The sequence below is a fragment of the Muntiacus reevesi genome, chromosome 3, assembly GCF_963930625.1.
Source record: "Muntiacus reevesi chromosome 3, mMunRee1.1, whole genome shotgun sequence".
Classification (NCBI taxonomy): Eukaryota; Metazoa; Chordata; class Mammalia; order Artiodactyla; family Cervidae; genus Muntiacus; species Muntiacus reevesi.
The window spans coordinates 7833149-7844878 of record NC_089251.1 but is presented as its reverse complement, the minus strand read 5'-3'; the positions used below and the strand labels follow the sequence as shown (position 1 = coordinate 7844878).

The 11730-nt window shown below is 47.5% G+C and overlaps 1 protein-coding gene across 4 annotated transcripts; it reads right to left on the bottom strand.

The window, feature by feature from the left end:
• Window positions 1-1062: 1062 nt before the first annotated feature.
• Window positions 1063-11603, bottom strand: NAIF1 (nuclear apoptosis inducing factor 1). 4 transcript variants are annotated; one of them, XR_010662164.1, is made up of 3 exons: window positions 10844-11603; window positions 1697-3378; window positions 1063-1612 (listed from the first exon to the last, which is right to left on the bottom strand). XR_010662164.1 is itself a non-coding variant. In XM_065927117.1 (2 exons), exons 1-2 carry the CDS (start codon window positions 11352-11354, stop codon window positions 2906-2908), a joined length of 984 nt encoding a protein of 327 aa, XP_065783189.1. In that variant the 5' UTR covers window positions 11355-11603; the 3' UTR covers window positions 1063-2905. The 4 variants fall into 4 exon arrangements, 1 of the variants encoding a protein (XP_065783189.1); XR_010662163.1 differs by having other exon boundaries at window positions 1063-1931; window positions 2852-3378; XR_010662165.1 differs by having other exon boundaries at window positions 2852-3378.
• Between the last annotated feature and the right edge of the window lie 127 nt (window positions 11604-11730).

The window sequence follows — 11730 nt, the reverse complement described above, 5'->3', positions numbered from 1 at the left end:
GGGAGTCCCAAGGTACAGTGGATTTAATTCTGTTAAAACCACCCTTTTTCCTATTACAAGAATAAGTTCAAAGCCTACAAAGAATAGAAGTCACTGTGTTCCCTTTCAAGTGCCAGGAAGAACAATACAAGTTGCCTCCTGGGCCTCTCACCTGACCTAAAAACTCAAGATCAGGCTCAAGTCACCTCTAAGTGATTCCACATCTCACTGGCAGCCAGATCAGAGTAGTAAAAGTTAAATAACAGCAGTTAAAGATTATAGGCTACCCCGGGTATAAGGCAGCTGTGGGGCTTTAGGCAAATTGTTTAACCTCTCTCATACTCAGTGGCCTCATCTGTAAACTGAAAACAGCATTACTACCTAGTTCATGGGGCTAGAAGAAGAAGTCTATAAAGTAATGCTTACAAGACCTGGCTCAATAACTTGTCAGTTTTTATTCTCACTAAATACTAGAGTGTTAACTGTGCCCAGAAAGGCTGGGCTCCCTCCAGAATAAGGGCCACTCTCAAGTGAGAATTACTGCTTAGCAGGACTTCTCAACTGTTCCACAGAAACTCCTGAGAACCAGTCCTTCCTATCTTGATTCCAGCTGAATTTGGAAATCATAGACTGAATTTTTCCAGTCTATGTATGAGCCACAGTTCTTCAGAAACGATGAGAATACCCAAAGAACTTGTTTATAATGCATATTCTTAGAGCTCTCCCTCCAGGAGTCTCATCTAGGTTTGACATGGGGCCAGGGATTGGTTATATTTAACAAACACTCCCAAGGAATTCTCATCCAGAGTCTGAGACACTGCCCTAAACCAGGGATAGGCAGGCAGGCTTTTCTGGAAAGAGCCAGAGAGTAAATATCTTTGGCTTTTGGGTCAGATATCTGTCACAACCACTCAACTCTGCTGTTGTAGCGGCAAAACAGCCAGACATTAAGGAAATGATGGGATGTGGCTGTGTTCCAGTAAAACTTGATTTACAAAGGCATGTGGGGGGCCAGATTTGACCCATGAGCCCCTGCTCTCTGCCAGCCCCTATCTCCTCTACATATAACCAATGAAGACACAGATTTGTGTAATTTTTTTTGAAAAGTGATATTTCTTTAATTTAAAATTATGACCTGGAAAGACCCAGTCACTCCAAGCTTCCTCTTTATACCCAATTGGAACAGACACAATATTGGCTCAGATTGCCAACCCCAGAGAAAAACCAAACCAAGCTGCAAACCCCTCAGGAATTCCCCGAACTTCCTAAGTTCAGGGGCCATCAGGCTCCATGAAGGGAGGGCGCCCAGGTGGCCAGAGGCTGTTGCTTTCCAGTCACTGAGAAGTTTTCCTTCGCTCTGTAGCTGGCACCACCCTCATTCCCCATGGTGAGGATGATGCTAAAAGAGTCACCTCCCAACCGTCCTCGGGGGCATCTTCCCATAACTGCCACAGTGGAGCTGGGCGATTCTAGACGTACACCAGAAGGGCAGCACCTTCTTTGTTTAGCTGAGATCTGGAGCCTTGAGTTGCAACCAGCGGTGAACGTGTGACCAAGGACTCCCCGGCAGCAAAATGGCAAACTTGGGAGAGGACCGGGGAAGGTGCAAGGGTCTCAGTAACTGATGGCGATTCTGTAAATGAAACAAGACAGATGCCAGCTGGGTAAAGTCCTTACAAATGGGGAGAAAGCGTCAAGACAGAACAGGGAATACCACCTCCTCCGGCACTCCGACCGAGGTCGGTTGGCTCTCCTTCGAGCACAGACGTCCGAGGTCCCACTTCTTGGGTCAGTTTCAGTTCTTCCACCGCAGACGCTCATGGCCAGCGAGGCCTTCGGATTCACCCAACCAGTCAGTGAGGCTCTCGCGAGAACACGAGGCGCCGAGAACTGTGAGAAGGCAGTCCAGGGCGTGATGCGGTGGACGCTGTTTTCTGCACCGAGTTTTGGAACTGCGCGATCAATAAAGGGGAAAGGAGGAAGTGCGTGGCCAGAGCTGCCCTCGGAGGCCCCGGAAGCCTTCCCAAAGGGGTTCGTGTACAATAAATAACACTGGCTCGCAGCAAAGCCGTCTGGAAGAAGCCGTGGCCTTAGAGCCACTGCAAACGGGGGCAACGAGTAACATTTACAGCACCCAAAGCCTGATGCTTGACCTGAGTCAAAAGCTGTCGGGACAAACCACAAAAGGGCTGCCCGGGGAACGCAGTGGAAGACCAGATGGAGGTCAGGCTGGTCCCCACCACACACAGCATTCCTGAGCCTGGCCGGCTGCCGCCTGGGTATACTGCAGGGGCTGTCTAGAGCACTAACAGGGTGTGCCTGGGTGCGGTGGGGGTAGAGGGGGAAGAGCACAGCCCCAACCCGAGTCCCCTGAGAACTGAGACACAGTGAGAAGGAGAAAAGGGCGGGGGTTTCCTCCTCAAGCCCACCGGGTCACTCTGCCTCCCAAGGGAGGAAGAAGATATTATTGTGCTACTGCCAGCACCACTGACGTTATTTTACTCCAAAGGATGGCACCTGGGTGGGGGGCAGGATTTCAGCGCAGGCCCCCAGCTGTGAAACACCCCCCTGCAGTGAGAGCCCTCCTTATGGTGGTCCTAGTCCGAGTCTGGGTCACATCACAAGCCCTTGCTCATGACAACATGGGTCCCATCACCAGCGCCTGACCCCCGCCCATCCAGTCTTCAGGTTCTTAGCAGAACAGCTCAAGGGGTGGGGTGGGTAACAAGAGTTTTGGGTCCCAGGAACCCAACAAATTCTTCTTCCCAGTCTCCTTCACCTCCCAGAAACAGTGGACCCCTAAAAGTCTGTCAAACTGGGAGCCATTCACGTGGTCGGGCCTAGCCTAAAGCCAACCACACAAGCCACTTACAAGACCTCCGTGGTGTCATCCATTCACAGCAGAAGGCTGGCCTGACCCCTGCTCTCATTGGATGATGCTGTCTGGCTGCCCATTCTGGGCCACCTGTCCAGGGTCAGAGGCGGTGGCGGGGTTGGGCATGTTGCTCTGAAGGTAGCGGCGGAAATCTTTGATCATGGGCCGTAGGACCTGGATGAGGACGCTCAGGGCCGCCTGGGTGCCCTCCATGGCCTGAGCCTGGCGCTCCTGGGCACAGGCTTGCACCTCCTGGGAGCGACGGATCATCTGTAGCAGGTCATTCTGCTGCTCCAGGTGCTGGGCGATCTCCTTCACGTGCAGGTTGGTGACCCGCTGCTCCTGGATCAGCTTGGCTGAGTTGAGGGCTATGCGGCTCTTGAGTGCCTGTGGCTTGACCGAGGTATCAGCATGCTGGGCCATCATCTCCACAGGGGCCTCGGCCGGCAGGGGTGGGGGGGCCTCAGCTGTGCAGTACTCTACCACTCCCTCCTCCAGCGTGTGATAGGTGGTCTCTGTGGGGACTGTGGGGAAGAAAGAGCAAATCGGTGGCAGGTCACTTTCTAGAAAGAGTGAGGCTGGCCGTATGGGGTAGGGGGTAGGTCATTAAGCCTTGTTCTGGAGAATTCAGCCTCCCCTGGCTTTATAGCGTTTTATTTATACATCTGGGGCTTTCTGGGTGGCACTAGTGGTAAAGAACCTGCCCGCCAATGAAGGAGGTGTAAGAGATGTGGGTTCAATCCCTGGGTCAGGAAGAGCCCCTGGAGAAGGGCATGGCAATCCACTGCAGTATTCTTGCCTGGAGAATCCCATGGACAGAGAAGCCTGGCGGGCTACAGTCTATGGGTCACACAGAGTTGGACACTGTGAGGCTGCCAGGGTTAATACCATGACAGGCAGCCTGGATTAAGTTTTAGCTTCCCCCGAAATGGTAAGATTCCCTACCCGCATCAGGTAACCTGGAGCCAGCCAATCAATATGCGCCCAGTAAGAGACAAAGGGAAAACTGAAAAGCCCGCGAACGCCCAGGTTTGAAAAAGCCCGCGAAAGTCTGTACCAATAGAATTGCTTTGCAAACATGTAACCAATCCGCTTAAGCCAGCTACTAATTGCTTATGCATATCTTATAAATTTGCTAACAGCTTGGGCTCGGGGCTTTTTCTGACCCTGCACCACTGTGATGGGTGAGGCAGAAAGCCCTGGCTCGAGTCAGTAATAAACTTCCCTTTTTTGCGAGTTGCATTGTCTTAGAAGCCTTTTTTTCTTCCCGCTCGGGGATTCGGACATCGGGCATAACATTTGGGGGCTCGTCCGGGATGCCTTGACCGGGAGAAGAAAACGCTTACAGGACAAAGGGGAAGGATAAAAAATAACACCGGTGCTCAGGAAGGACCAGAGTAAATTCAAGGCCCTGCTGGGGAGCAGGAGGGTACGTATCTGGCGCAGAAGGAAAGCTTTCTATAAAGGGGGACTAGTTGGCGTAAGGCCAAGGCCAGCGGACGCGCTGGGAGGCAGCCGACTCTGCAGGAAGGCTTTCTAGAAAGGGGGGGGCCAGGCGGCGTAAGGCCAAGGCCAGCGGACGCGCTGGGAGGCAGCCGACTCCGCGGGAAAAAAAGTTCCTCTCCCGACCCCGAGTCTGGTGAACAGCGGACGCCATTCGGTAAAGTAAATCGGCTACCGGGAGGCAAAAAAAAAAAAAAAAAAAATACAGGGGGCCCAAAAACCCAGCGCTGTGTCGTCGGCCGACGTCTGTCTGTCTGTGTGTTTGTCTTCGGCTCTCCGTGTTTGTGTGTGTGCCGGCATTGTCTCTGGTCTCCCTTTTCTAAAAGCCCAGGAAAATTCCTGTAACGCCTGGGTGTCTGCAGGTGGCAGGAGACGTCTGTAAGTCCACCCCTTTTGCCCCCTCTCCCGCCTCCTCCTCCTTCTTTCAACCTGGCTTCCCTTCCTCCTTTTAAAATCTTTGAAGACATCTGAAGTTTTGTGTCTCTATAGAAGGTTTTCTGAGAGACTGCATTCTTGTATTTAAGGGAGTGTCTGATGAGGACTGCCAGGTTTATATGTGTGTGTGTCTAAATAATTAGGTCATTTCCAAATGAAATAAGATTTTAAAACATTTACTACTAAACACTAATTTCTTTTTACAGAAAAACGAAAGAGATTTGGGACTATAAATGAATAATGTTCCATGCCATCCTAAAATGTTTTAAAAAAAGCAAGAGTTTTAAAAATTATCACTGGTATTTATGCTCACCAATCTATAAAATGCTAATAAAAGTTAGCTCTTGATTGCTAAAAGAAAGCAAGAAGTGTGCTTTCAGTAAAGTATGAAAAAATAGTAAAAAGAGTTATGCATGATCAAGATTTTCTAAAATTAAATTACAATTAGTTAGATAAGTGGATTTTGTTAAAAATGACCTGGTTGTAAGAAAACTGCTTAGAACCAATTAGGTCCAAGTGGCTGAGCTGACTTTCACTAGACCTTGAGCCTTGGTATTTACACCCATTGTGACATATCAAAAAGCTAAATGATACACCCATCAGCATTGACTAAATCTGACCAAATGTTCTAAAGCTTTTAATTGATCTTTTCGATAAAACTTCCTAAATTGAATTCTTTTGAAGTTCCTTTGACATCTAGCTAACTTTGGGGTGTTTCAGTGGGCCCCTAAAACACCCCAAAGAGGGATATTAAACTGTTTATTTAGTTGGTTAAATTACATGAAAAAGATTATCAAATGAGTAATAAATCTGCTCATGTTATAATGTATAAAAAATTTATAATACAGATATCCTAAAAAGTATATGGAGTTCTTAACATTCTGATACGTCTTGGTATTCTAATGAAAAACCTGATGACTTTACAAAAGTTAACAAAAGACTAAATGAACCAGCAAATATGCTTATAACTTTTATGGTTTCTATCTAAAAATTACAGGTTTAAATCGTGTGTTTTCCGGAAATAAAAAAAAACCTTCCTCTCAAACTAGTTATAAAAATAATTTGGTCTCTTAGGTTTCCAGTAAGTTTAACAAATGAGCTAAGAAGGTTATCTCACTAACAGGTACATAAATGTTAAATCCCAGTTTGTTGATAGAAGTCTGCATGTAGTAAGACTCATTTCTCAGATAGTTCTTTGCTGTTATGTGATATTAATGTAAAAGTTTGTTTCTAAAGCTTATCTCAGTAATCTATCTTTGGATGAAGATCAGATGCCTCGTGGCCTGCAACCAGGACTGGAAAAAGACATAATTTAAGAGACTGTCTCCAACCTGGATGGAAAGACTTTTTATCAGGTACTCTTAACTAGCTCATCATGCACAATAAAACTGAAGAGAAATTAACTCTTAGATTAATTCCCACTTTCAAAGGCTCCTACACTGGATTAGTCTATAGAGAAGACAGCTGACCTGATCTCACCTTAAAATGATGCTCAAACAAAAGAAACTACACCAGGATGAGAAGACAGCAACATCAGAGGTAGACAGCTTGCCCAAGATGCTGGATCTGCTTTGTATGATCATTTATAATGTTTTCTTGACTTGTTAGACCTTTGCATATAAATCAAATGCTTTTCTAGCAGAGGACTGATTCTATGCTGGTTTTAGAAATCAATCCAATTGTTGGGTTTGTGGCCAATTACCTGTATCTAGTTCTGGGTTACCTTGGTAAATTTCTCCACTACAAGACTCTAACTGGTTGGCCCTGAAAAAATTTAGATCCCCTCACTGGGCCAATTAATAATGCCTACTCTGACTCTGGCCATAAATTTGAGCCTTTTTCTATTCCTCAAGCTCAATCAGAACAACAAAAGAGTTTCAACAACAACAACAAAAAAGTCTCCCACAATTATAAGAGGTTTAAAGTCTCCTCTGTGTTAAAAACAATTATATCATGCTAAAGATAATCAGTCTAGTAACAGTAAAAAAACTGAGCTATGTGCCTTATAGATGGTAGTGCCAATGTATAATTTCCCTGAAAGATAAAGATTCGTACAGAATAGACTAAGTCAGACGACCTGAGATATATACTGGGCTTACAAAATTGCTATTTCTTACAGTGCCAAATGTATGACTGAGGCCTCTGATAAAATAATATATAGTTCCCTATGAGATCAATGATGATGGCAGTGTAACTCTAGATATGAGAAAAAGCAACAAGAGGGAATGTTTTCCTGGACCAAGAGGCTAATAAGACAGGTGGTCCAGAGAATTTTGGATACTGTTTTATGGCCTAGTCCAGTAACAGCACGTTGAGTGGCCTGTCAACAAAATCTTTGCCAAACCTGAGAATGGACATTCTCAGCACCGTGGGATAAAATGGCCTTGAAATGCCCCCCTCAAAATCATGGTCAAGTTTATGAACAAAAAGGGGCTCTGCCAACTGAAGATTGACACTTGCCATCTACATCTACAGAGATTGGATCATGGCCACTGCAGCTGCTGACTTTTAACGGCCCTGAAGGGAGTTCAGGGTGAAGATCAAGAATGAGGCACTCCGTGCTCTAAAAAAAAACTGGCAGAACAGGCCTTCAGATAGTTAGATCTTTTCAGGAGATTTTATGAGTCCCAATTCTTGCATCTTCTCATACTTAGAGAAACACTGACATCATTAATGGTGCCATCTGCTTTGGCTATTAAAGAAAATTTTACAATTAAAAGTCAAAATAGAGTACTCAGCTATGGTTCAGACATCCTGAAAAATAACCAGGTGTTACTATGGGTGTAATTTCAGATTAGACATTGTATTGCTGGACACTTGAGTTTTCTGAGTCGTGTCGGGCTTAGATGCCACCATTCTCAAAACAATGTCTGCTGGAAGCTAGTAACTTCTACCTTACTTCTTATAAGGCTGGGCAACTGGCCACCTGGCTACAGGTCTCCCTGAAGTGCCGGGTCCAGACTGGGTTTCAGGCCTATTCTTCTAAAAAAGAGGTTTATTTTGTCTATTAAAACTCCAGTTATCCCTCCTCTAGCTACTACTAACTGGGTATGTTACAACAAAATGGCAGACCAGGGGATTGAGATTTTGATCATGCAAGGCTCAGATCTGAGACTTGGAACTCAGGAATACTTCCAGTTCAATGTCTCTTCTCCAGGTTGAGGCAATCCTATGCCCCATTTTGACAAGAGATTATCACAGTCATAGTTACCCTGGTTCCCTAAATTAAAGCTGAGCAAGACTCTGTGGGCTGGTGACTCTAGAGTACAGACCTGCTGTACTATAAAATATAGGCTTTATTCAGCCTCCTTGACCTTCCCTGAGTTCTAAAGCATAGATTCAAACAATTGCTAATCAGGAAAAAAAAAAAAAAAAAAAATACAGAAACAGAAAAAAAAAAAAACAATCAAATGGTGGTACAGCCTTGAGACGGGTCCTGGTTCTGACTCAAAAAACATGCATAACAATGTCTTTTGAGTTCTTCTACAGAACTGGAGCCCCTACCCAGGTAAAATATGGTAACTTCAGACTAAACACAAAATTCCTGGAACACAGCTCTGTTGCTTGACCACCAGCAAATCACCCCAAATGTTGCCTCCCGTTTCTGGAGACCAGTGATGACCATCCTGTTAAGTCTCCTGTTTGGCAACTGTCTATTTTATATCTGAGAGGCGCCAACAGTTTCAAACTAAGTTGCTGTTATTACAAAAATAAAAGCTGGTTTCAGATATAAGACACCCCAACTTAGGTCAGGTATAGAGAGACTTCTGCTCTGCCAGGCAGGCCTACGCCCAGGCACAGCAAGAAGAAGTTACAGAAGAAAGAGACCTCTGCCCCAATTCCCAAAAAGCATCTTGAGTATGAAGTCTCTCTCAAGGGAAAGTTGTTAGGAAAAACACACTGCCTGTCTGTCCACCTAATGTTACTCAGATCTCAATATTCAACTGCCCCCACAGATAAATGACCCATGATTGGGCCTTCCACAGAAACAAGAAGACAGGGGGGAATGTGAGGCTGCCAGGGTTAATACCATGACAGGCAGCCTGGATTAAGTTTTAGCTTCCCCCGAAATGGTAAGATTCCCTACCCGCATCAGGTAACCTGGAGCCAGCCAATCAATATGCGCCCAGTAAGAGACAAAGGGAAAACTGAAAAGCCCGCGAACGCCCAGGTTTGAAAAAGCCCGCGAAAGTCTGTACCAATAGAATTGCTTTGCAAACATGTAACCAATCCGCTTAAGCCAGCTACTAATTGCTTATGCATATCTTATAAATTTGCTAACAGCTTGGGCTCGGGGCTTTTTCTGACCCTGCACCACTGTGATGGGTGAGGCAGAAAGCCCTGGCTCGAGTCAGTAATAAACTTCCCTTTTTTGCGAGTTGCATTGTCTTAGAAGCCTTTTTTTCTTCCCGCTCGGGGATTCGGACATCGGGCATAACAGACACAACTGAAGTGACTCAGCACGCATGTATAAATCTAGACTCTAAAGGATTCAGAATCTTAATCTACTTAATAACCAAAGGGGTCAGCCCCTGATCTGGCAAAAGCAAAGATGTTAATAGTTAAGACCAGCACCTACTATGTGCTAGGCACAGTGCTAACCCTTTGTACTCCTTAGCTTCATGAACCCTCATAATGACACCAAGAGGTAGATACTGTCACGTTCATTTTCAGAGATGATAAGACAGACTCAGACACCACGGTACGACTGGCCTGAGGTCATACGGCTTATTCAGCAGGTATAGGAAGAAACCCAGGTCTCCCTCAATACTAGTGACCAAGGTGTTCACAGTCACCCCACTGGGCTGCTTCTGGCTGATAAAAGCAGGGCAAATGCTCCCAGAAGTACCAGCACACAGCAGGCATCCTGGGTGAGGGTTTGCAACCCCACTGGTCCTGGCTCCTTCAGTGCTTTCTTGACTTCCATGTCTTTTATGGCCAAGCAGAAAAGGAAGCGGGAGTGGGAAGGCAGCAGTTAAAGTGCCCAATAAGTGCCTCCTGTCTCTTCAATCACCTTAGTCAATGGAATGCCTAGAGGTCCTTCCTCTTACAGAACAGCAGCTGATTTAGACCAGTGTTTGATCCCCTTTCCCACCTCCATATCCTTGAGAAATATGACACTGCTGGAGTATGGCACTGTCACACACACACACACCCAATTCTCCCAAGCCCCACTGAGAACCACTGATAGACTCAGTTCCCAGCCCATCACAAAGACCACTTAACAGTCGTTGGTGCAAAACTTATCTGAACTAAAAAGTCCAACCAACTAGTTTCATTGTCACTCCTAGCTTGAGAACCTTTGAAGGCACTCTAGCTGGCTGTTTAGGCCTCCAAGCATGTCGGAAAGATCAGTTCCTCCCTCCCTTTAAGGCCGAAATCAATTGTGTGTCCCACCCCCACCTCCAGGAAGTCCCGTTTCTCTTCTGAGTCCTTAGGTGATCCTGACTGATAGTGCAGTTATTCATATATGTGTTTCTCTTATCTATCCTCCTAGAATATAACCAACCTATCTCTTAGAAACCTTGGGAATCCCAGCACCAAACCCAGGGTTTGGCACAGAATTGCACTAATGGTTGATGAGTGAATGGAGGGGTCGATTAACACCAGGAACCGGGAGGTTCCTCAGCAGTGCCTGATGAATGTTCACACTGAAAACCAGAATGTCTTTGTCCAGAGTCAATGTTCATCTGCCTATTCATTCAGTAAATACCTCCTGACTGCTTACTAGGCACCAGGCTCTGGAAAAAGTCCTGTAGGGGTATAAACATGGTCTCTGTCTTCAAGGACCAAACAGTTCAGTCACGGACGCAAATGGTGGCAAAACAGTGGAGGGCAAGCCAGTCCCTCAGAAGTCCAGACTGCGTGCTGAGGAAGTCTCAGAGAGAAAACAAGATCACTTCTGTCTGGGGAGCCCTTGGAAGGCCTCCTGGTCGTCCAAGACTCCCATCTGACCTTTGACCCTTGGCAGCCAACCTTCCCTGGGCTGCCCCAGCTCTTTCTGGCCCTTCCCATTTAGGAACGCTGGACTGGGTGGGAGAGGTCACTCACTCTGTGTCAGGGTGACCGTGGCGGCGGCTGCAGTGGCCGTGGGTCCAAGGGCCACGGGGTGGATCTCTGCGGTACTGGGCAAGCTGATAATGGTGGCCTCGCCCAGCAGGTTGCAGATGCGCTGTTGCATGGGGGTGAGCAGTACAGGTGCTACAGCGGGGCCACTAGCGCCACTGCCACCGCCTGTCCCGGGCCCACCTGCTCCATCTTCCTCAGTGGGCCCTGGGGCCTCGCCACCCTCCACGGCCGCCCGGACCTGGGCGACCTTGCGACGGACCTCGGTCTTGAGGTCGGACCACTTCTTCTTAACCTCGGGCAGCTCCCGGCGGCAGGTGGCCACGGCGTTGACCCTTCTCAGAATGCCATGCCACGCCGCACTCTTGGCAGCCAGAGGGACGCCCGCGTTGAAGTGGTTCACCAGCAGGTGCTTCTTCAGTTCCAGCTCCTCCACGATGATCTCCACCTCTCGCTCAGAGAAGTTCATCTTCCTTTTCTTGGCGGGGACGGCCATGGCCTCTCCCCACCCGGCTTTTTAAAGAAACTATAATCCCCTAACTGCCCCAATTCCCCTTCTGTCTTCCTTAGCCTCGCTACTCACCCACCCCCCTACAGGGGATAGGCTGGGCTGGTCCAAGGCCAAGTACCAGGCCTTTGGTAACCCCCCTCGCTACGCAAAGTGCGTAGGGCCCAGCCCCGACCTGCCCAGCCGCTGCCAGCCAGCTGCGTAATGGCTTCCTGAATCTGCCTCTTCCGCCGGGGTGTGCGGAGATCCGCCCACTTCCCCTCTTCCCGCCTCCCAGAGTTTCTCTAGGGAGACCCGCCCTCCCGGTTGGTCGCGGTTCAGATATCACATCGATCACTGGTTCTTTCGACCTGTCGCTCAGCTA